The sequence below is a fragment of the Chelonoidis abingdonii genome, chromosome 2 (assembly GCF_003597395.2).
Source record: "Chelonoidis abingdonii isolate Lonesome George chromosome 2, CheloAbing_2.0, whole genome shotgun sequence".
Lineage (NCBI taxonomy): Eukaryota > Metazoa > Chordata > Testudines > Testudinidae > Chelonoidis > Chelonoidis abingdonii.
In genome coordinates, this window is record NC_133770.1 from 39,863,043 (window position 1) to 39,887,009 (window position 23,967).

At 42.1% G+C, this 23,967-nt stretch overlaps 1 protein-coding gene across 11 annotated transcripts in view; it reads right to left on the reverse strand.

Moving 5' to 3' along the window:
* MLLT10 (MLLT10 histone lysine methyltransferase DOT1L cofactor) overlaps positions 1-23,967 on the reverse strand; it is a 255,965-nt gene that overhangs the window by 135,134 nt on the left and 96,864 nt on the right. For 8 of the 11 annotated variants that reach the window (XM_032775641.2, XM_075062292.1, XM_075062293.1 and 5 more), the window contains 2 exons: positions 6,586-6,679; positions 4,245-4,340 (listed from right to left, as the gene is read on the reverse strand). In XM_032775641.2, coding sequence (XP_032631532.1) covers positions 4,245-4,340; positions 6,586-6,679 — 190 coding nt within the window. The remainder of the gene's footprint in view (positions 1-4,244; positions 4,341-6,585; positions 6,680-23,967) is intronic. The other 3 variants (XM_075062294.1, XM_075062299.1, XM_075062295.1) reach the window with 1 other exon arrangement.

Below are 23,967 nucleotides of genomic sequence, written 5' to 3' on the forward strand. Positions count from 1 at the left end.
GTCAGGGGTAAAATAAATATAAACATAACATCTTTTTATTTGAAAACCAAGCGGGTTTACCATGGAAGCCTGTAAAAATGAAACATGGAAAACCACTACGCTATTTTTAAAGAGTCAGTTTTCAGAGTATAAGCACACACTTCAAGGTTATTAGCATTCAACTAGTTAACCAATCACTTACCCACTGTGCACAACTAATATTAGACATTTTTTCTACTTACAGTGTACACAGAATAAACAAGACCACACTCCTAGATCCAGAACATTACAATCAAATAGGCCTCTTGAAGCATTACTGTCATTAGTCTCTCAGTGGTACATTTTACAATCCAGTTGGGCAGATTTTCAACATAGACATTTCTTCCCAAGTGCTAAGGTTCTCCCTTCTCTTTCCCCCTCCTCCCCCTGCCACCAAAAAAAGAGAACAAGAGGACTTTTTCTTACAATTTCAACACTTTTCAACTATCCAAAGCTACAGGACCATTCATTTTTCTTTTGGAACCATATCCAATAAATAGCACTAATTTGTATTTTCCCAGGTCTCCATAAGATAAGATAAGCAGCAATGGATTGCCATCTGCATAATATATCAGATGAGTGTCGCATGAAAAAGGTAATCAACTTTAACAAAATAACTAACCTTCATACTATGCTTGGCTTACTGATCCATAATTATTATAAAATAATAATACTTAGCTCTCATTATAGCAATTTTCATCAGTCGGTCTCAAAGCACTTTACAAAGGAGGTTGGTAACATTTATCCCCAGTAAAGATAAGAATTTTGCATTATATGTAAGTAGGGATACAATTTTAAGAGGATTGTCCTCTGATAATAAAAATTAATAACAAGGTTAAAAAAATACAACTGATAAAAAGTTATTTAACTGTAGTAAACTAACTTTTTTATTCTGATCTGTGGTCTTAACTGTAAGAGTGCTTTGCAAATATGTGATATATAAAACAAATCAAGATTGCTTTATGAAATAACTATAATATACTTGTGATGGGTTAGATCACAGAACCCACCTTGGGTGCTGCCACTTGATGTGCCAATACTACTTCTACCCCTGCCTTCCCTGCCAGCTCAGGACTCCAGCACCCTGTCTTACTGAGCCAGACACTCCCGTCTGCTCCAACAAAGACCCAGGGTCTCAATAACTTGCCCCAAAGCTGCAGATTTACATGAAAGCAGCTAACAGAAGTGTTCCTGTCTTTAACACTCAGATGTCCAACTCTCAATGGGGTCTAAACCCAAATAAATCCATTTTACCCCGTATAAAGCTTATACAGGGTAAACTCATAAATTGTTCGCCCTCTATAACACTGATAGAGAGAGATATAGCACAGTTCTGTGCTCCCCCACGTATTAATACATACTCTGACTTAATTATAAGTAAAAAGTGATTTTATTAAATACAGAAAGTAGGATTTAAGTGTTCCAAGTAGTAACAGACAGAACAAATTAAGTCACAAGCAAAATAAAATAAAATGGCGCAAATCTATGTCTAACCAAACTGAATACAGAAATCTCACCTTAGAGATGCTTAAGTCAGTTTCCTCAGACTGGACACCTCCAGACCTGGGCACAATTCTTTCCCTGGTACAGCTCTTCATGAATGAAGGGGATTCTTCATGATGCCTCCACCTTTGTCTGTTCCATTCCTTTATATACCTTTGCAGTAAGGCGAGAATCTTTGTCCCTCTCTGGGTTCCCACCCACCCCCCTTCTCAATGGAAAGACACCAGGTTAAAGATGGATTCCAGTTCAGGTGACATGATCACATGTCACTGCAAGACTTCATTGCCCACTTGCCAACACACACACATACAGGAAGACTTACAGGTAAAACACACCCATCTGCAGACAATTGTCCTGGTTAATGGGAGTCATCAAAATTCCAAACCATCATTAATGGCCCACACTTTTCATAATTAGGCCCTCAGAGTTATATTTCATATTTCTAGTTTCAGATACAAGAGTGGTACATTTATACAAATAGGATAAACACACTCAGTAGATTATAAGCTTTGTAATGATACCTTACAAGAGACCTTTTGCATGAAGCATATTCCAGTTACATTATATTCACTCATTACCATATTTTTATAAAACCATATAGACTGCAATGTCACAATACTATATAAAGCCTTTTAAATATCAAAATAGTAGATAACTTCATCAAATTAATAGTACTGATTGGTTTAGTTTTACAGACATTGTGGGTTTAATTCTGCCTCTGGGGTGTGCTGAAGGCAAACAAGTTCACAGAACCCAGTGCATCTAGAAAGGGGGCAAACATAATTCGGCTCTCAAAGCTGGGAAGTACAGTACAAAGAGGAACTTATTGGTACTGGTAGAATTAGCAGCTGCAGAGGGGGGAGATTCTAGGTATGGCAACAGTTGAGCAGCTATACTGGGAAAGTGCTGGCTATACTTCTTGAACAGGTGTAGTAAGAGATGCCCCTCCCAGTTCTTCCCTCAGGACTCTTCAATGCTGCTCAAGTTTTAACAGCCAAAACTCAGCCCCATGTTCACACCTAACAATTACAGAAGAGTTTGATTTACATTTTAAAAATTAAGTAGCACTTTTGTCAACTATCTTTGTGACATTCCAAATGGACTAAACTGACCAGCACCTATTCTGAGAAATTGTAAACTGCAATATAATAATCAAGACAATAAAGCAATTAAATTACTATTGACTTCAGCTAATAGCAAAACAAATATTAACTTTCAACTTAGAATAAATATAGACTACAAAATTATTTGTAAGACTTTGTTTTTGAGTTTCCATCTAATAAATAATTAGGATGTGCCCTCTTGTCCGAATGTTATGCTATCCATAACAGCTCCACTGAAAAAGCCTATGAAAGCAACTGTTGCCAGTAGACATCGAAGCTGTTTTCTATCAGAATTTCTGACTAATCTGCCAAAATCAAATCCTTTTCTGGCATAATATATTTTTTAATCTTTAAAGTTAATTTAGAGAGACAAATACATCTGAACAAAGCCACTGCAGAGTTACTAGGTGAGGCAAAAGGGTAAATAGTTTATGGAACTATTCAATCAAAGCACAGCCAAAGATTAAACACTTAAAAAGTCACCTTGATAAAAAAAAAGGGGCATAACATTCATCCATGGTGAAAATGTGCTTGCAAAACAAAAATTCACAAAATTTCAAGCTTTGAAGGAAGACCCATACACTACTCATTCAAATTTCTTCTCCCTGCTATTAAAACTGTTGTTTCTAAATACCATAAACATGTATATAAACATGTTTCTTTATTATATCTGTTTTATTCTTATTTCACTCCTTTGAATAAATATGAAATACCAAGTATGCCCATATAAAATAATTTTAAAGATTTCATTTTTAAAAAATAAAAAATTAGGGATACAGGGCTTGCACCTGTAAATTGTCACTTTTTTGCTCCCTCGGGATGCAAGTAGGTTTGTATTATTATGTAATTATCTGCTATTTTGTTCTACAGCATTCAGACAGTAAAATGACCTTACACAATTGTAAATTTGGTAGTGTGAGCCAAAAATTTGCAATCATTCACTTACCAGTATAGAATCAACCTTCTTCCCTAAACTATTTAACATCAGAGTATAAGAAGAGTAAGTCCACAAGGATACAAATTAGAGGTTAGTCATGCTTTTTATATTTTTTTTTTTAAAAGATTTAAATTCCCACGTGACATGTCATTCTGCCATCACAGTGGGCTTAACAGTACCTCTGAAAATAATCTGCCAACAAGCAAGCAATCTCGCTAAGCTCAATCTCAGTTTCTCCAAGGGTGAAGGGAAAAAACAGAAAATAAGAGATTTAATTACCGCACTAGAAGTGACTGGCTACCAATATGTTTTTAAAAAAGATTATCTTTTTTTTGCAGGCAAAAAACAAAGATTTCACAAAAAATCCTCTTAGTTTTCATTAAAGATTAAGGCAACTGCATACAAGCAACTCTTCCCCAACAGTTTCGCTATTCTCACATCCCAGATACCAACATTAGAGGAGGGGGAAAGGGAAAGTGTATGTACACAAATGTACCAAAATAGAAGGCTTCCCCTTTAGGTTCTATCGCCTCTGATTTACTATCTTTATTACACACTCTCAATGTTTTACATTTCAGAAGCAAACATTCTCCATATATTTTAGCCATAACTAAATGAAATATTTACAAGGTGCTACTATTAAGCAGATGTGCCATATAATTAGCAACAACAAATCCACTTACTTTTTTCTCCTTCTCATGATGTTTATCCTGAGAGTGAGAGGAAGAATCACTTAAACTTTGATCATATGACCTATTAGATCCCCGTTTGCTCTTTTTCTAAAAAGAGAAGATATATTTATGTATGTAAAAAAGGAATCATTTTAATAAATTACGGAACAATCCATTTCAACTGAGTTTGATAAAAATGCCTTACTGCTCCACACAAAAAAAATAAATAAATATGCTTTTAACTGAGAGCCTGACAAAAACTGACACTGTTGTTTGAAGTGTTAACATTAACTATCCCAAACATACCAGAAGTCAACTACCCTCGGATTGACATTTGCAGCCTACCAATTTGCAAATATGCTTTCCACAAAAGAGCCAATAACCGCCTTTTAACAATGTTAAATTACATTTAGATATATTTTCACCTTCTGGTAACTTAAAACAAAAAAACAAAAAAGATTTTGCTCAAGTGAGAATATGGTAAGCCATGGTGCTGACACTGCCATTAACTTAACCAAGACACAGGGAAAAATGCATACTTGAGACATGTCTCAAGTGCACTGTGAGGAGGAGGGGTCCTGGCTTCATGATTTATCATTCAAATAAATACCGATCTGGAGTATCTTATCAGTTATGAAACAGAAGTTGAAAAACTATTTTTAAAAAAAGATACAAGGATGTCAATTTAAAATACATTAATTTACTGGTGACAGATAGTGATTTTTTGTGTTGTTGTTGTATTATAATAATACTCAGGAGCCCTTGTTAGGGACCAGGACTACTTTGTGCCAGGCAAGTGTCAAATTCTAAAGTCACTTCATAATTGCACAATAAAGCAGGCAAAGCATATCTCAGTGACTGCACCACAATTAAGGGATTTTAAAGACACTACGCCCAATGCTGCTTTTCTAACCATCCTAGGTTCTCGAGGTTACAACAGAAATTCACTATCTAGGTGTCTTACAACTACTATAAAGGGAAAAAACTGTGCATTTACTAGCCATTATTGACAGGACCTCACTAACTTATATTTCAGTCTTCTCATGGAATGCCACACACCACATAATATTTAATATATGGGATTTTTTTTTTGTAAAAGAAATACTAATTTGATAACAGTATCCTTAAATCATGTCTGCACTGAAGCACTGAGGACAAATTCAGTGTTAGTGTAAACATCAGCTGAGTCATTTAAATTCAGCCACTGGTGTAAGAAGACAGAATTTCACTCCAGGATTTTAATACTATTTTAATAAATAAAAGCTGTAGATCCTCCAAGTCTGAACACATACATTAATATGAAGAGATATTCAGGATTATCAAACTGACAATGATCAGAAGAGGTACAAGCCACTCAACTCACAGGGTCTGATCCAAAGCCCAATGAAGTCAATGGGAGTCTTTCCACTGACTTCAAAGAGCACTGGATCAAGCAGTCCCCTTTCTGGTGTGCTTCAGAAAAAGATAGTTAGCCAAGGATCTCAGCTCAATGTAGAGTAATAGATCAACACACAGAATGCTAGGGGAAGGATAACAGAAGAAGGAAAGAAGAATTTGTGGGCTGATATATCCTCCAATACATGGCTTGCCAAGAGGAAAAAATTTGTTAAGATGCTTCCAGAAGAATATGTCAGTGTGGCCAAACTAAATCAAATAGGAGGAGGAAACATTACAGGACCTTAATGCAAACAGACATAGGTGCCAACTCCGTGGCAGCCCCACCGATCAGCTCCGCTCCCTCCCCCCAGCGCCTCTCGCCCACTGGCAGGCCCCGCCGATCCACCCCTCCCTCTTTCTCCCACTGACTTCTACCCACCACGATCAGCTGTTCAGCAGCACGCAGGAGGCGCTGGAAGAGAGGGGGAGGCACGGGGAGGGGGCACACTCAGGGGTGGAATGGGGGCAAGAAGAGGTGGGGAAGGGCAGAGCAGGGGCACAGACTGGGGCGGAGCAGAAGTCAAACACCCCCAGGGAAGCGGAAAGTCGGCGCCTCTGAAATCAGAAGCTCATTTTGAACGATACAGGTCTATTACATGTCTTTTTTTTTAAGTCATTGTCTAAACATGCTCCCTATTTTTCTCTGAAAGAGATAATACATTCCAAAGCAAACGTTTGTTCATAACACTATAATACATTTTCAAGAAGTATTTCTGCCCTCAAAATTAAATCATTACCATAAGGAAAAAACGAGAATATTTTCTATATAATTTTGTATAATTTTATTCAGTTTCTTGTATAAGCAACACCCTAACCCACATACAATACTATTTTAATTGCTATTAGAAACTCAAGTCATTGAGTAAAAATTCAAGTTAGTGTCATATTTTATAAACTGAAATCAATAAATTCTTACCAGCTTACTAAAATGGTATTTACAGTAGCCACAGTATTGGACATTATCGGCACCATTACCCTCTTCTTCACAAAGAAGTCCTGCAAACTGTGCACTGGGGGGAAAAAAAAAAATTCAAGATCAAAAGTAATTTTATACCAGATCACCTCAAAATCTCTAGAAGAGACTTTCAAATATAGATGCCTAAAGTTAGTGGGGAGATTTCCAAAAGGCATAAACAGGAGTAGGACATGCAACTATCACTGACTCAATGCGATGTGGTGCCTAACTTACCTTTGTTAAGTCTTCCTCTACACTACTGAATCCATATTTAGACATCTAAATAAGACAACAGTCCAACAATGCATTCGCTAAGCTGCAGAACACGTTTAAAAAAAATCAGGCCACTTACTATGGTTCCCAACTCTGAACTTGTTCACATTTGTCTACACTTGTGGCAGTGTGTAGGGTACGTGTAGCTACACAAGACAGTGAAAGGCACGCTGCATCCACACTCACTGCTGTGTGTAGTTACACAAGGCACTGAAAGGATCCAGAGGGGGAAAACAGCAGGGAAAGGCTCCAGCAGCAGCTACTAGAGCTCTTCCCCACCACACAGAAAGGCTTCAGTTTGGGGGAGCTACCAGAGCCTTTCTGCGCTACCAGTCTTTTGCTGCAGCAAGGGAAGACTAGCACTGGGGACGCAGAGAGACACAACATTGCTAAATACATTAGTGTAGATATGAGAGGCACTGTTTGGGTGTGTAGAGAGCCATGTAAGCTATATTCCGTAGGGTTCAGGCATACAGGGCATTCCACTTGCCTAAGCAGTGCCTTCCCATCTATACTGCCATTTATACCCATGCTAGCTGGGCAAGCAGTATCTGTACTTCACACGCTACCATAAGTGTAGATCTACCTTTAAACTCTTGGCCCAAAAAACTTCATTTATCTAAGCAAAAGAAGAGTTTTCAACAGACAAATGCTTTAGACAACAGTAGAAATTGTTCAAGTCCTGAACATGTTAAAAGCTACTCTTCTAACCTACCAGTGGAAATGCATTAATAGAAGATATAAAGACTAAAGAATTTTTAAATAAAACAAAGTACCATGACAAATGAAGCCAAATTTTATAGGTTTAAAATGGTCAGTATCAGAGGAATGTTTTTTAAAAACCCTAAAAAGTTTCCTTGTCTGCATTAATAGTTTGTTCTATTGAATCTTCAAAAGCAATAATTCAATAGAATAAGAAGTTACTCACTTTGTGCGGTAATGATGGTTCTTCAAGATGTGTCCCCCCTATGGTTGCTCCACTGTAGGTGCACTTGTGTCCCTGTGCTGCAGATCGGAGAACTTCAGCAGCAGTGTCCATTAGGCCCGCACAGCCGCTGTCTCTCCTCATGCCCCGCCACAAGGCCAGCCAGTGCATGTGGGCTAAGCCCCGCTCAGTTCCTTCTCTACCGCGCAGTCATTAGGAAGACCAAAAATAACTTGAAAAACAGCTAGCCAAAGGTTCAAAAAGTAACGGCTAATTTTAAGTACATCAGAAGCAGGAAGACTGCTAAACAACCAGTGGGGTCACTGGATAATCAAAATGTTAAAGGAGCACTCAAGGGGGATAAGGCCATTGCAGAGAAACTACATGAATTCTTTGCATTAGTCTTCACAGCTGAGGATATGAGGGATATTCCTCAACTTGAGCCATTCTAGTTAGGTGACAAATCCGAGGAACTGTCCCAGAGTGAGGTGTCATTAGAGGTGGTTTTGGAACAAATTGATAAACTAAATGGTAATAAGTCACCAGGACCAGATGGTATTCACCCATGAGTTCTGAAGGAACTCAAATGTAAAATTGCAGAACTACTAACTGTGGTATGTAAATCATTTAAAGCAGCTTCTGTACCAGATAACTGGAAGTCAGTTTACATGATACCAATTTTTTTAAAAGGCTCAAGAGGTAATCCTGGCAATCATAGGCTAGCAAGCCTAACTTCAATACCAGACAAATTGGTTGAAACGATAGTAAAGAACAGAATTATCAGACACATATATGAACATAATTTGCTCAGGAAGAGTCAACATGGTTTTTGAAAAGGGAAATTGTGCCTCATCAAGTCAGTAGAATTCTTTGCGAGGGTCAAGAAGCATCTAAACAAGGATGATACAATGGCTATGGTGTACTTAGATTTTCAGAAAGCCTTTAACAAAGTCACTAAAGGCGCTTAAGCAAAGTAAATTGTCATGGGATAAGATGGAAGGTCTTCTCCTGCATCAGTAACTGGTTAAAAGACAGGAAACAAAGAGTAGGAATAAATTATTAGTATTCAGAATGGAGAGAAGTAAATAGTGATGTCCTCCTGGGATCTGTACTGAAACCAGTGCTGTTCAGCATACTCATAAATGATCCGGAAAAAGGGGTAAACAGTGAGGCAGCAAAATTTGCAGATGATAGAAAACTACTTAAGATAGTTAAGTCCAAAACAGACGGTGAAGAGTTACAAAGGGATCTCACAAAACTGAGTGACTGAGGAAAGTAAGTATTTCTTTACATAATGCAGTCAACCTGTGGAACTCGTTGCCAGAGAATGTTGTGAAGGCCAAGATACTAACAGGGTTCAAAAGAGAACTAGATAGGTTCACGAAGGATAGGTCCATCAATGGCTATTAGCAGGGACGGTGCACGGATGGTGTCTCTTCCTCTGTTGCCAGAAGCTGGGAATGGGCAACAGAGGATGGATCACTTGCTGATTACCTGTTCTGTTCATTCCTTCTAAGAACCTGGCACTGGCCACTGTCAGAAGACAGGATACTGGGCTAGATGGACCTTTGGTCTGACCCAGTATGGCCATTCATATGATCTTATGTTCACTGAGAAGGGTCCCTGAAGGAGGACGGGAAAGGGTGTTGTGGAGAGGGTAAGGAGTACCCATTGCAAACAATCTCCAAGACCCATCGGTTCGATCTTATGCATTCTCAGGCATAAGCCAAATTGGTAGATAGTGGCGGTCAGCTGCAGCAGTTGGGAGGAGTGGTCTATAAACGCCTCAATCAATACATCAAAACTGGTGCTTGGAAGTGTATGGCTGGGACATGGAAAATTGTGGGCCAGATGGTTTATCCCTAGGGAACATAGTTTTCTCTCTCTGTGGCTCGTAGTACCACTGAGTCAGGTACCAGGAGGCGCATGACTTATGATGCAGCTGTGGACTAAATTTCCTCTTTCGTCCTAGTGGGTAGATACCTACTGAGCAGAGGGTTGTCCTAGAATCCTTTAGTGTGTGAAGAAAGGCGTCCATCTTCTCTGTGAAGAGCTTAATGCCTTCAAAGGGAAGGTCTTCAGTTGTTGACTGAACTTCTTTTGGGAAGCTTGACAGAGGTAGCCACAATGCACGTTTCATAATCACTGCAGCGGAGATAGACCTGGCCATTCTGTCAGCTGCATCAAGGGCAGATTATAGTGCTATCTTGGCCACTAATTGTCTGTCTTGAATAATGGCTTTAAATTGGTTGTGGTGTGACTCAGGCAGCAGTTCAATAAAATAGTTCAGTTTCCAACAGTTTCTGTAGTTGTATTTTGCCATTAGGGCTTGGTAATTGGCTATTTGAAACTGTAGCATGGCGAAGGAGTACATTTTCCTCCCAAAAAGATCCAAATACTTCTAGTCCCCATTGTAGGGAGTGGACCTCATCTGGTTTTGATGGCCATGAGAATTAACAGAATCCACTACGATGGAGTTGTCTGGAAGGTGGAAGAAGAGGAATTCTGTCTCTCTTGCTGGGACATAACATTTTTGTATCCACCTGCTTGCAGGTAGGTGATAACGATGCTGGGGTCTGTCATTTGGTTTGCAGGGTCCAGGAGAGACTCACTAATAGGGAGGGCAATTTTTGAGGACAAGGATGAACGGAGTATGTCAAAGCCTGTGGTAGGTGTCCTTGACTTCTTCTAGAAATGTCTTAAGAGTGTCTGCCGCTCTCTTCGCTAGGTCCTGGAAGACGGAAAAGTCATCAGCCAGAGATGGTGGGGGAGGTATAACGGCCTCATCTGGGCAGGAAGGAAGAGGATATGGTCCTTGGGGTCACCTCTTCCGCAATGTCATCCTCATGTTCCCCCATAATTTCATTTGGAGGTTCCAAAGTTCCGGATGCTGCGGCGAAAGGGGTGCATCTCGCGGGTTCTCTGGTAGGGCTAGGAACATGAGAGGCATGGGAGCAATATGAAGCCCAAGGGTCCCATTATGACCACTGAGGCGGTGGTGGTGCGCATGGTTGACCATACCAAGGTGATGGTGGTGGGGCCATCTGAGGCTATGCTCAAGAGCCCTGTTAGTATTGGACACCATAGGGAGCCTGGGAGAAGTACTGCAATATTGCCTCCTCTACTTTGCTGTCCATGCACACACTTGAGAGTGGGAGAGCATGACAGGGCAGCAGGGAAGACTCCTGTGCCATACAGATACTCAGGGCAGAGATCCCTGTTCGGAGGAGACTCTGGTACATTAGATACGCAGAGGTCTCTTGAGTGACAGAATTCCGGTGGTACCAATCAACTTGATGCCACTAGCAATACCAGGGAGGATGGAGATCTTGCCCACACCAACTGCTCTGGTGCTGATGGGGCATCCATGACAGTGCCAATGGAGTATCAAATATTGGCAACGTCTTCTTAGAGGAGTGCTTACTCCTATCCTTGTCCCTCGGTGCTGTTGACTCAGTGTCTATGTCCATCAGGTAGGCACATCAACAGCACTTGCCGCTACAGATCTTCATGAACTTTGCATACCAGGCTGGGACTGACACAGTGCTGACGGTACCAAACACATTGAAGATAGTTTACAGCCAGCTTTCAGCTCACTGTGGGGACTTCCCACTCTCTTTTTCAATGACGTATGAGAGGGGTCATCAGCTGGTTTCTTTAACACACAGCCTTTGGATGTTATGGGCTGTGGGAAAGACGCATGTCTGCCAGGTAACTCTTGGCGCAGGTCCAGAGAGCCATCTCCATGAAGATAATCTCGTGGCTCAGCTCGTTGTCCTTAAGAGACCTGGGTCTGAGTTTCTGGCAGAGACCACATTTTTGTGGAATGGGGCCTTCCCTGAGGCAGTATATGCACTGGAAGTGCTTGTCTGCAACTGGGATAGTCTCTTTGCAGGAGAGGCACTTCTTGAAGCCCAGTGAACCGGGCATACTCCGTTGGAGGAAGGGTCCCCAATGAGAAAAAGCAGGAAACAAAGTCTTTTTTACTTTCATTGGAAAAAAATGAAAGAGGAAACTAAAACTTACGAGTAAGTACTAGGGCACTAACTTAGTTATAGAAATGTAAAGCAAAAGTAATGATCTTAAGGGAGTGCAAAGAGCTGTCTCTAGCCAGGGGCAGTTGAGAAGGAACTGAGGGGAGTTAGCTCACGAGTGCTGGCTAGCCTCATGGCAGAGCACAAAGAGAGAGAGCACATATGTGGGCCTAACAGACATTGCTACTGAAGTACTCTGATCAGCAGTGCAAGAACGCAAGTACCCCTATAGTGGAGCACCCACCAGGACACTACTCAAAGTTATAAAAAAACAGATTTCCTTTTTATCACTTGCATTGTTGATTTATTTTCTATGCAGCAATCAATTTGGACACTGAAAATAGATTTAGTTTCATTTTCTGTTTCTTTTTCATTAGCACAATAATGCAATGTTTTGGTTACAAATGCTGCAAGGAAATTTTGGATTTAAACAAGTACTTCACACATTTCATCACATTAATAGAAAAGCTTTTGATTTTTTTTTAATATTAAGGACTTAGTCTAGCTTGATTTTTATTTTATTTTTTTTAAACCCAGACAACCTCAGCAAATGTGTGCCTCAAAGTACTCAAGACATTATCTCCTTTAGTCAGGTTTGACTAATTTAAGTTTGACACAAATATACTTCCAGGTTGGTTCAAATTTTTGATAAAAAAACAGTTACATATCTATTCTAGAACTGTTGTTCGAGATGTGTTGCACGTGTCCATTCCACTTCAAGCGCCTGTGCACAAGTGCCAGGAAAAATTTTTTCCCCATAATAGTACCACAGGGAGGTGCATGCGCCCTTCGCGCTCTCATGCTGCCAGCCAAGAGAGTCAAGGAGCAGAGCCATCCTCAACCCCTTCAGTTCCTTCACACCAAAAGCCAATATTTGAAGAAACTCTGATGTAGAGACGAGGCGGCTGAGCATATAACAGACGTGCAACACATCTTGAAGAACAATAGTAAGCAGGTATGCAACTCTTTTTTCTTCTTCGAGTGACTGCATGTCCATTCCACTTCACGTTACTCACAAACAGTTCCAAACGGGGACAAGTATCAGAGTCTATCGAAACAAAGACTACAGCAATACTCTCCCAATTTTAGCATCATCTCCAGAGGCATGGAAGACGGCATAAAGGGCAGTGAACATATGAACAGAAGACCTGATGGCATCCCTAAAAACGTTGGTAGTGGGAACATGACTCAGGAAAGATGCTGAAGCAGCTTGAGCCCTTGTAGAGTCTGCTAAAACTCTTTGGGGTAGTAGAACTTTAGCAATATCATAACACAATTAAATGTAGGAGGAAATTCAGTAAAATATCCTCAGAGATAACATACTTCTTCATTCTATCGGCAACAGAGACAAATAGTTACAGGCATGAGGGCAACTCCTTAGTCCTGTCTAGATAAAATGCGAACATTCTGATGACAGCCAAAGAATGAACTTCATCCTCATCTTTGTGAGGGTAGGGTTTCAGAAAGAAAGTTGGCAAGAATATAGTCTGATTTATGTGAAAATTGGAAGCCATGTTGGTAAGAAATTTGGAGTATGGATGTAAACCCACTTCGTCTCTGTCAAAGACAGCATAAGAAGGGTCATCCATAAAAGCCTGATGCTTCACAGCTCTCCTCACCAAAGCAGTAGCTACTAAGAATGCTATCTTCATCAAGAAAGCAAAGATGGCATATGTAGTTATAGTTTCAAAGGGACCCCACAATAACAACAAAAGAACCAAATTTAAATCCTAGGACGGTACTGGATCTCTAAGAGGAGGGAAATCTATCCAAACCTTTTCAGCACCAAATAATCAAATGGGAGGTTGATTTTCTCCACCCATCTATGTGAGGCTGGAATTCAGAGATGGCAGCTAAATGCACTCTCATGGAACTGACCGAAAGACCTGTTCCTTTCAGGTGGAGTACCCAATCCAAAATAAACTGAAAATAATGGCTTACATCCTTCTGCTGGGGTAACAATGAAAACCTATTCCATTCCAGGAAGCAAGTGAATCTGGTGCAGAACTTTCTGCTATTTAAAAGAACATTCTGTAATATAGCAAAACAGACTGCTTCGCAAGCAGCTACCGACTGAGAATCCAAGCAGTCAAATGTAGGCTGAGAGGGATGAGATGCAGAGCCTGGTCACTGCCCTGCAAAATTAAGTGGAAGAGTTATGGGACTTATGGAAGAGTTATGCCACTTCAAGTAGAGCAGTTCAAAAGGTCAGAGAACCAATGCTGATGAGGCCAGGCTGTCATTATCAAAAATCAGAACAGCATAAACTTGTCTGAGTTTGCCCAGTACCCTGGGCACCAAAGGCATGGGAGGAAATGCATAGAGAAGCTTCCCCTGCCATGATAATAGAAAAGCATCCATCATGGACCATGGACTAAGACCTCCTCTTGAATAAAACTGGTGACACTTCCTGTTCTGTTGTGTGGTAAACAGGTTCACTTCTGGCATTCCCCAAATCTGAAAAATAGATTTTATGAATTAGGCCTGAGAAACCACTCATGATCGTTGCTGAATGATCTGATGAAATGGTCAGCTATACAGTTTTCAGATCTGGGGAAGTGAGAAGCCTTGAGATAAATGCCATTCTGGATGCAGGACGACCAGAAACCAATGTTTCTTGGCAAAGCGGTACCTACCTGACACATCTCTGACTAAGGTCATGGAGGGAAATGTTGGAACAAAGGGAACTCCAGTGCATACATTGTCAAAGACCATCCACCAGTTTCAAGAAGACAAGATAGCTGCAGATGTGTGTCAGCATATCTAGTGGATTGCAAGAGGGATGGTAGACAGACTTCAACCACCTTTCCATTGCCCTGAAGTCAAGTCTGGCATACTGAATCAGGTATGTGCAAGCTACCATGTGGCACAAAAGTTTCAGGCAATTCCTTACAGTTATACTGAAATACACCTTGAACTGTGAGCACAGGTCAAAAATTGCTTGAAATCTGGCCTGAGATAAGTATGCCTTTGCTGATATTAAATTGAGAGCCACTCCTATAAATTCAATTCTTTCTACAGGGAGTAAAACTGACTTTTCATCATTGACTATCAGGCCCAACACATTTAAGAGGGAAGGCATCTTCTCAGTACTGTCCTTCGCTTGGTGTCTGTACTGACCCTGGCCTAACCAATCATCCAGATACTGATATACATGAAATCCTGCATGTTGTGAATACTCAGGGTCCTGAGGACAGCCCAAAGGGGGAGACCGTGAACTGATAATGAACTGCTACTACAACAAATCTTAGAAACTTCCTGACTCTGGTGCAACGTCATATGGAAATATGCATCCTTTACGTCCAGGGCAGAGAACAAGTTGTTGCGAGGTAGGAAAGGGATAATAAAGAGCTAGGATTTTTAAATTTTTATCTTCTTTATGTAATTGTTGAGATTTTGCAGGTTTAAAATAGGTCTTAAGCTTTCCTTGGATTTTTGAATGAGAAAAAAGCCAGAAGAGAATCCCTTTCCCTGATGCTGAAGAGGCACTTATTCTGTGGGCCCAACTGTAATAAAGACTGCACCTCTTGGACTAGTTACAGTTTCTTGAGAATGGTCCCTGAAAAGGGATGGGGAACAGAAGTGAATTGCAGGGTATATCTCAGTTCCATCATGCTTACAACAGACAGGTGGGTTCTAATGTGGGACCAAGACCTTAGGAAGTGGGACAAGTGGCTGCCAAAGGGAGGTGAGATCAAATATAGTGATTTGCTGACAAGGAATCAAGTAGACAGGTTGGAAGAAGTCTGATGGTGGGAGGTAGCAGAAAATGGAGGTGAAGGAAATAATCTCTTTCTGAGAGCTCTGTCATCTCCTGGATTGATCTGACTGTCTAGTCAGGTAGAAAGAGTACCTCTGTTGGGTCTGAGGATAGAACTGCTTTCTTCTTGGACTGGAGTGTAAATGCTAAAGGATTTCAATGTCACCCCTGAATCCTTAAGAGAATGCAGAGCTTCATCTGTCTTTCGCAGAGAAAAAGTTGGAGCCCTTGACGGACAAGTCCTCAATCATCTTCCAAACTTCAGAAGGTAAACCTGATGACTGAAGCCAGGAAGCATGACACATGATCACCATTGTTGCCATGACACAAGCAGCCCAATTGGCCTCATCCAGTGCAGCCTGCAAACATGGACAAGCAATCAGATTCATTTCAAAGAGCCTTGAACTTATTCATAATATCTGGCAGCTTGTCAGTAAATTTGTACATTGAGTCCCACACTGAATAATCATAATAGGACAACAAAGTCCAATGGGTCACAATCCTGAACTGTAAAACTGAGCATGAATAAACCCATCCCCTAACATGCGTCTGACAAAGGGGGTATTCACCCATGAAAGCGTATGCTCCAATACATCTGTTAGTCTTAAAGGTGCTACAGGACTTTCGATTGATTTTTAAAGATCCAAACTAACACGGCTACCCCTCTGATACCTGTCCCCTAAATAAATCTAATTTCTTTGAATTCTTAACTTTGGGAGTTGATGGAAAATGCCCTTTTCTGGCCTTTGCAATCAATCATTGCCACCAGATGATGTAGCTTTTCTCAATTCCTTTAGTAGTAAGCCAAAGGATTTTCCAAGGCTCTAATACAGGAACATCAATAGGCGAAGCTGCTCTCGAAGGACTTGTGGAATACAAAATGCCCTCTAGCTTGTGAAGGCAATCCTGGACCAGTTCAACCTGCATTCTCAGGGCAGCGGCCACCCTCTTCACCAGACCCTGATAGGTTTTGTAGTCATCTGCAACTGGAGATTACCACTCTGGCACTATAGCCTCATCCAGAGAACAGGAGGAAGTATTGAGCAGAGGAATCAGTGTCAATCTGCTCTGGTGGTATTTAGATCTCCTCCATCAGAGGATCTGAAGCAAGTTGAATAACTTCCACAGATTGCTGGGTAACGATATCAGTACTGGGAATTGTATCTCCGTGAGGATCTCGTAGCATGATGACATAGAGAAGCAGCCCTGGAATCAGTAGGAAGTCCTCAGAGATTTCAAAAGAGCCACTGCTGCATTTGATAAGGTACTGGAGCCCAGCTCCATGGCAATCTGTCTCTTGACCAGCTACTGTAAGGATCATGGTATTCAGATCTTGATCTATGCACTGAAGAAAACGGTGAACCCTCATGACCTTCTGAAATAGAAATCCAACCTGTAGAAACCACTTCAAAAGTCAGACAATGAATTGGCTTCACAATGCCAAGGAGATGCAGTCCCAGGTAGAGAAGCCAGTTACAGGACTAAGGAGACGTGGACGGTACCAGTTGTAGCATACAGGGCTTTCCTGTGGCCATGCCTTTAGTCCAAAATTCCAATGCACCAGAACCAGACAGTGCAGATGCCAGGTTTGATATTGACAGTGCTTATATACAGGTATCAAGGTAGATCCTGGAGTTGGCACCTGCATGCCTACAATAGTCTGCACTCTCATGCTGCATCAGCGGTAAGTCCAGTATTGACAGACACAGAAGGTCTCTGATGGTCACAAACATCTCTGCCACAGACCAAGGAGGACGTCAATGCTGTTGAAGGTCTAGTCAACGGAATCAGTTTCAATGGTACCACCGCACTGTGACTGCTCTACCATGAGTACCCAACTTCCTTCTGTGAGAGTCCCAAGGAGACTTAGCCCACAAAGAGGAAGACTTCTTCTGGCCAAGGAAATACAGGTGCTAGAATTCTCTTGGTGCTTACATGGTACCTGGAACAGAGAGTGGTGTCTTCTCTCTTGCTCCCTTCAATACACGGAGGCCACTGAGTCAAGCAGCACACTCTGGAAAGGAGTCAAGTCCAAAACCCCACTTGTTTGTGGGGTACTGAATGTGTAGGTACCAAGTGAGGACACAAGGCGCCATTAAGATGTGTTGAAGTCAGACCTCCCTCAGCTTCTTCATTTGGGTCTTAAACACTCTGCAAAGAGGGCACTTATGCATAACGTGACACTCCCCTGTACACTTTGAACAGCTGGAGTGGGGCCTGCTAACTGGCATGCACTTACAACTAGAACAGCATTTGAAAGCCAGGCATTTCAGCATGCCCCTGTACCAAGCCAAAGGTTGAGAAAAAACAAAATGAACAAAAACTGAGTACAAAGGAAACTTTTTATAGGGTACCATTACAAACTAACTAGTTTAACTAAGCTAAAGAACTATATAAAGGAAAATATATCTTTAGAAAAGATCTATAGGAGAAAGGTAAGGATAGAAAAGCACTCACTCACGCTCCAACTACCAACCCTGGGCGGTGAGAAGGAACTGAGGAGAGTTGGGGCAACTATGCCCTTTAGACTCTCGGCTAGCAGCATCAGAGCGCGGAAGGTAGATGTGCTGCCCCAATGCGTACAACTATCGGAAGAAGTTCTCCGGCTCCAGTGCACTAGTGCGCAAACACCTAAAGTGGAATGGACATGTGCAAACACTCAAGGAACAAAGCTATACAAACCCCAATTTTTCTTTTCAACTCTCCTTTTTATTAGCCCAGATATCACAAAACTAGCTTTATATCTCTTTATTTACCCTGTATTATTTCACATTCCCTCTATTTTACAAAAGTTATGTGTCCCCCAAAACCAACAGAACCTGGAGTTGACCAAGAACGTAATTCCAGTCCCTTTGATTAAGTATCATGCTACTTCACGTATTTGTTTACATATCTAATTACGGAATACTAAAAAGCACCAGGATTAGGAAAGGCATGAATACATTTTTTACACAAATATGTTGTTTCATGGCATTCATTTTATAAATTGGGCTTCAAGGGTGGGAGAGAAGAGGAGCAATGAATGATAAAGGAACTGGAAGTACAAAACATAACTACAGCCCTTGTCCTGCAAACACTTATCCACATGAGAAACTGAAGGCATGCAAGTAATCCCATCGAGTTAATGGGACTACATGCATGGTTGAAGTTACTCATGTATAAAATGTTTTTAGGAGCAAGCCTTAAATATTATTTTCATACTCAAAGAAAACTTGAAATTCACTGTTCACCATGAAAAATAAGATACATATGAAAAATGAGCTTGACTGGACTGAAAAAAAAGTGTAATTCATCTTTGGCTAGTTAAATAACATTTCACAGATTTGGCAAAATATTGCAATTGCACTGTGGACTGGCACACACAAGCAAATGATGAATGCTGAAACAATGCTGCACTGCTTAAAGATAGAGGATAAAACCAGAGAATTTGCATCTAGACAATATGCTACAGCAGAATAGATGCAGCAAGAATTAATATTTATATATACACTCCAGAAATTTTTTCATAATTTGTTGTGGTTTTGAATAAGCTGTATATACAAGTTATCCTTTGATAGTTGAGACTGCTCAAAGTAAAGCTTCAATAAGCTAAACTGGAAGTGGAAAAGAAAGATTACTTACACCCCAGTAACTGGCTTTTCGAGATATATGGTCCTTATCTTTATTCCAGTGTGGGTGCACACATTCTCCATGCACTTGAGACTAGAAGAAATTTGCTAGCCCTAACTGTTGGTTCATGCCTGTGCCCCTTCTTCTCTCCTCACATTCCAAACCAAGGGCATAAGGTGTGGTGCGTATCAACTCTTTCTCCGGTACCTTTCTACTATGAATAACCTAGTATAAGGCTCTGCTGCAAAGGGGAAAGAGGGCAAGTAATGCAATACAGATAAGGACCACACATCTTGAAGAATCCCGGTTACTGGAAGGTAAATAACCTACCTTTCTTCTTCAAGTGTTGTTCCTTATGTGTACTCCACTGGGAGTGACTCACAAGCCATATTCGTTGAGAAGGAGGGTTCAAGGACCCCTGCTGTACCACCTCTGCCAAAGGATGAGTCAACAGTAGATACCTGCATAATGCTTAGGGCATAATGTCTCATGAAAGCCTGAACAGAATCACACATTGTACCACTTTACAGATTTCCAGAACAATTTCTTGGAGTGAGGCTAGTGATGCAGCCTGTGCTCTAGCCAAGTGGGCTCTGACCCCTTGCGGGGGAGAGGTCTCTAGCTGCTTGTAACAGAGCAGGATGCAACTCTACATCCATTTGGATAGTCTTTGGGACAAGATTGCTTCACCACTCATATGTTGCACAAAGAATACAAACAACAAATAGGTAATTTCCTAAAGGATTCAGTCCTCTGCAGGTAGAATGCCATGCCTCAAGAGACACACACAGAGGGAAGGTTTCTATTCTCACTGGTAGCATACAACTTTGGAAAGAAGACAAATAAGTGAATAGTATGATTTAGATGGAATTCTAAGATCAACTCGGAGTGTATTTTGAGTGTAATACCAGGAAGACTTTATCCCTATGGAAGATCATGTAAGGTAGATCAGCCATAAGAGCCCCCAGCTCACCTACTCTTTTGGCTGACGTGACGGCTGACAGAAAAGCAACCTTCATCAACAGGTGGATTCAAACAGAGCATTCCTTCATGCTGATAGGACTAGACTGAGATCCCAAGTCCAGGTAGATTTCAGTTTCGGGGAAAACTTCTAACAATGTCGATTAGAAAAAATACAGTCAGAGGATGGGTGAAGATAGAGTGGTTGTCAACCAGAGGGTGACAAGTGCTAATAGCTCCTATGTGCACCCACAGACGTGAAGTTTTTAAGGATAGGAGAGATTCCAAGATGACAGGGATGTGGGAATCCACTGGTGTTATCCAACGATGGTGACACAGATAGAAAACGTTTTCCATTTTGCCATGTTGCACCTTCTTGTGCTGGAGTGTAGATGCCCAGTAAATGGGGTGTTGTCACTTAGCCCTGGTCTACACTATGAGTTTAGGTTGAATTTAGCAGCGTTAGATCGATTTAACTCTGCACTCATCCACACGACCAAGCCTGTTTTGTCGACTTAAAGGTCTCTTAAAATCGATTTCTGTACTCCTCCACAGCAAGGGGTTTAGTGCTAAAACTGATCTTGCTAGGTTGAATTTGGGGTAGTGTGGATGCAATTCGACGGTATTGGCCTCTGGGAGCTATCCCAGAGTGCTCCATTGTGACCGCTCTGGACAGCACGCTCAACTCAGATGCACTGGCCAGGTAAACAGGAAAAGCCCCAAGAACTTTTGGATTTTATTTCCTGTTTGGCCAGCGTGGCGAGCTCATCAACACAGGTGACTATGCAGTCCCAGAATTGCAAAAGAGCTCCAGCATGGAGCTAATGAGAGGTACCAGATCTGATCGCGGTATGGGGAGAAGAATCCCTGCAGGCAGAACTCCATTCCAAAAGACGAAATGCCAATATATATGCCAAAATCTCCAACGGCATGATGGACAGAGGCTGCAACAGGGACACACAGCAGTGGGGCGTGAAAATTAAGGAGCTCAGGCAAACCAATCAAAAAACAAAGGAGGCAAACTGTTGTTCCAGGTCAGAGCCCCATACATCCTGCTTCTATGATGAGCTGCATGCAATCTTGGTGGGGGGGACTACCACTACCCCCCCACTGTCCGTGGACACCTGCAAGAGGGGAGTCTCATGCAACAGAGATAAGGAAGATGAGGATGAGGTTGAGGATCGTGCACACCAGGCAAGCGGAGAATCCCTTCTCCCCAGCAGCCAGGAACTGTTCATCTTCTTGGAGCCAATATCCTCCCAACCCTCCCAAGGAGGGTTCCTGGACCATGAAGCCGGAGAAGGCACTTCTGGTGAGTGTACCTTTGTAAATATGATACAGGGTTAAAGGCAACCGTGTTCAATGATTAATTTGCCCTGAAGACTTAGGATGCATTCGTGGCCAGTACAGCTACTGGAAAAGACTGTTAACGTGTCTGGGGATGGAGCAGAAATCCTCCAGGGACATCTCCATGAAGCTCTCCTGGAGGTACTCTAAAAGCCCTTGCAGAAGGTTTCTGGGGAGGGTAGTCTTATCCGTCCTCCATGGTAGGACATAAGCCAGTAGCAAGTAGTCTGGAATCATTGCAGAACAAAGCATTGCAGTGAATGGGCCCAGGTTTTGGTGGCATTCAAGCAACATCCATTCTTTATCTCTGTGTTAGCCTCAAGAGAGTGATATCATTCATGGTCACCTGGTTGAAATACGGGAAATTTTTTAAGGAGACATTCAGAGGTGCCCGTTCCTGTTCGGTTGTTTGCCTTTGGCTGACAGGGATCTTCCCTGATACTAGCCGCACGGTGGGGGAAGGGAGAGTGTGAAGAGATCATCCCAGAGAATTAGGGGGGAGGGTTAGGGTTATGCTGCACGTTCACCCTGAAACCGCAGCCCCTCTTTTTAAATGGCCAACCCAACAGTCTTTGCTTGGTATGGGAAAGGAGGGCACTGTTGTTTGAAATCATTCCCACATGTTATGAAGGTTGAAGAAGCCGAAACTCTTTGCCTTACCATGGCAGCCTGCAAGCTGAATTCTGTTGCCTAGCCGAGCATGTGTGATGTCTCATATCAAACCAGCAGGCACTCAATATACGAGGCAAAATGCGACCTTGTACCAAAAGCACGTGCTATGTAATGTGAATCGTTTGATTCAGTGTGAAATAGTCTTACCTTTGTTCTCTAAAATGTATCTTTTTAAATACTATTCTCCCTTTTTTTTCCTCCCGCAGCTGCAAATGTTTCTACGCTCCCCCTATCATCTCCATCCCAGAGGCTAGTGCAGATTAGAAGGCGAAAAGAACACATTTGTGACAACATGTTGTCAGAGCTCATGCAGTCCTCCCGCACTGAAAGAGCTCAGCAGAATGCGTGGAGGCAAACAACGGCAGAGTCTAGAAAAGCGTTAAATGAATGCGATGGGAGGAGCACGATGAGAGGAGGCAGGATGCAATGCTGGGACTAATGGGGGAGCAAACTGACATGCTCAGGCATCTGGTGGAGCTGCAGGAAAGGAAGCAGGAGCACAGACCGCCGCTGCAGCCCCTGTATCACCTCCCTCCAAGCCCACCAAGTTCCATATCCTCCTCACCCAGATGCCCAAGAAGGCGGGGGGCAGGAGAGAAGAGAGGCTACGGGCACCCAGCCACTCCACCCCACAAGATTGCCCAAGCAATAGAAGGCTGGCATTCAATAAGTTTTGAACTGTAGTGTGGCCTTGTCCTTTCCTCCTCCCCTCATCCACCACCCCACCCGGAGCTTCCCTCCTCACCTTTCCTCCTGGGCTACCTTGTGAATTTTCCCCCTATGTGTGTGTTGAATAAAGAAAGAATGCATGGTTTTGAAACAATAATGACTTTATTGCCTCTGAAAGCAGTGATCGGTTGGCTTACAGGGAAGTAGAGTGAAACAAGGGGGCAGGTTTTCATCAAGGAGAATCAAACAGAACTGTCCACACCATAGCCTGGCCAGTCATGAAACTGGTTTTCAAAGCTTCTCTGATGCGCAAGGCGCCCAGCTGTGTTCTTCTAATCGCCCTGGTGTCTGGTTGCGTGTAATCGGCCGCCAGGTGATTTGGCTCAACCTCGCAGCCCCCCATAAACATCTCCCCCTTGCTCTCACAGATATTGTGGAGTACACAGCAAGCAACAACAACGGGAATATTGGTTTCGCTGAAGTCTAACCAAGTCAGTAAACTGCACCAGCAAGCTTTTAAACATCCAAATGGACATTCTACCACCATTCTGTACTTGCTTAGTCTATAGTTGAAATGGTCCTTACTACTGTCCAGGGTGCCTGTGTATGGCTTCATGAGCCATTGCATTAAGGGGTAGGCTGGGTCCCCAATGATAACTGTAGGCATTTCAACATCCCCAACGGTAATTTTCTAGTCTGGGAAGTAAGTTCTTTCCCGCAGCTGTTCAAACAGACCAGAGTTCCTGAAGATGCCATCTCACGTTAATGTTTCCCGGCCATCTCATGTTGATGTTGGTGAAACGTCCCTTACGATCCACCAGTGCTTGCAGCACCATTAAAAAGTATCCCTTGTGGTTTATGTACTGGCTGCCAAAGTGGTCCGGTCCCAAGATAGGGATATGCTTTCCTTCTATTGCCCCACCACAGTTAGGGAATCCCATTGCAGTAAAGCCATCCACTATTACCTGCACATTTCCCAGAGTCACTACCCTTGATAGCAGCAGCTTAGTGATTGCATTGGCTACTTGGATCACAGCAGCCCGCACAATAGATTTACCCACTCCAAACTGATTCCCGACTGACTGGTGCCTGTC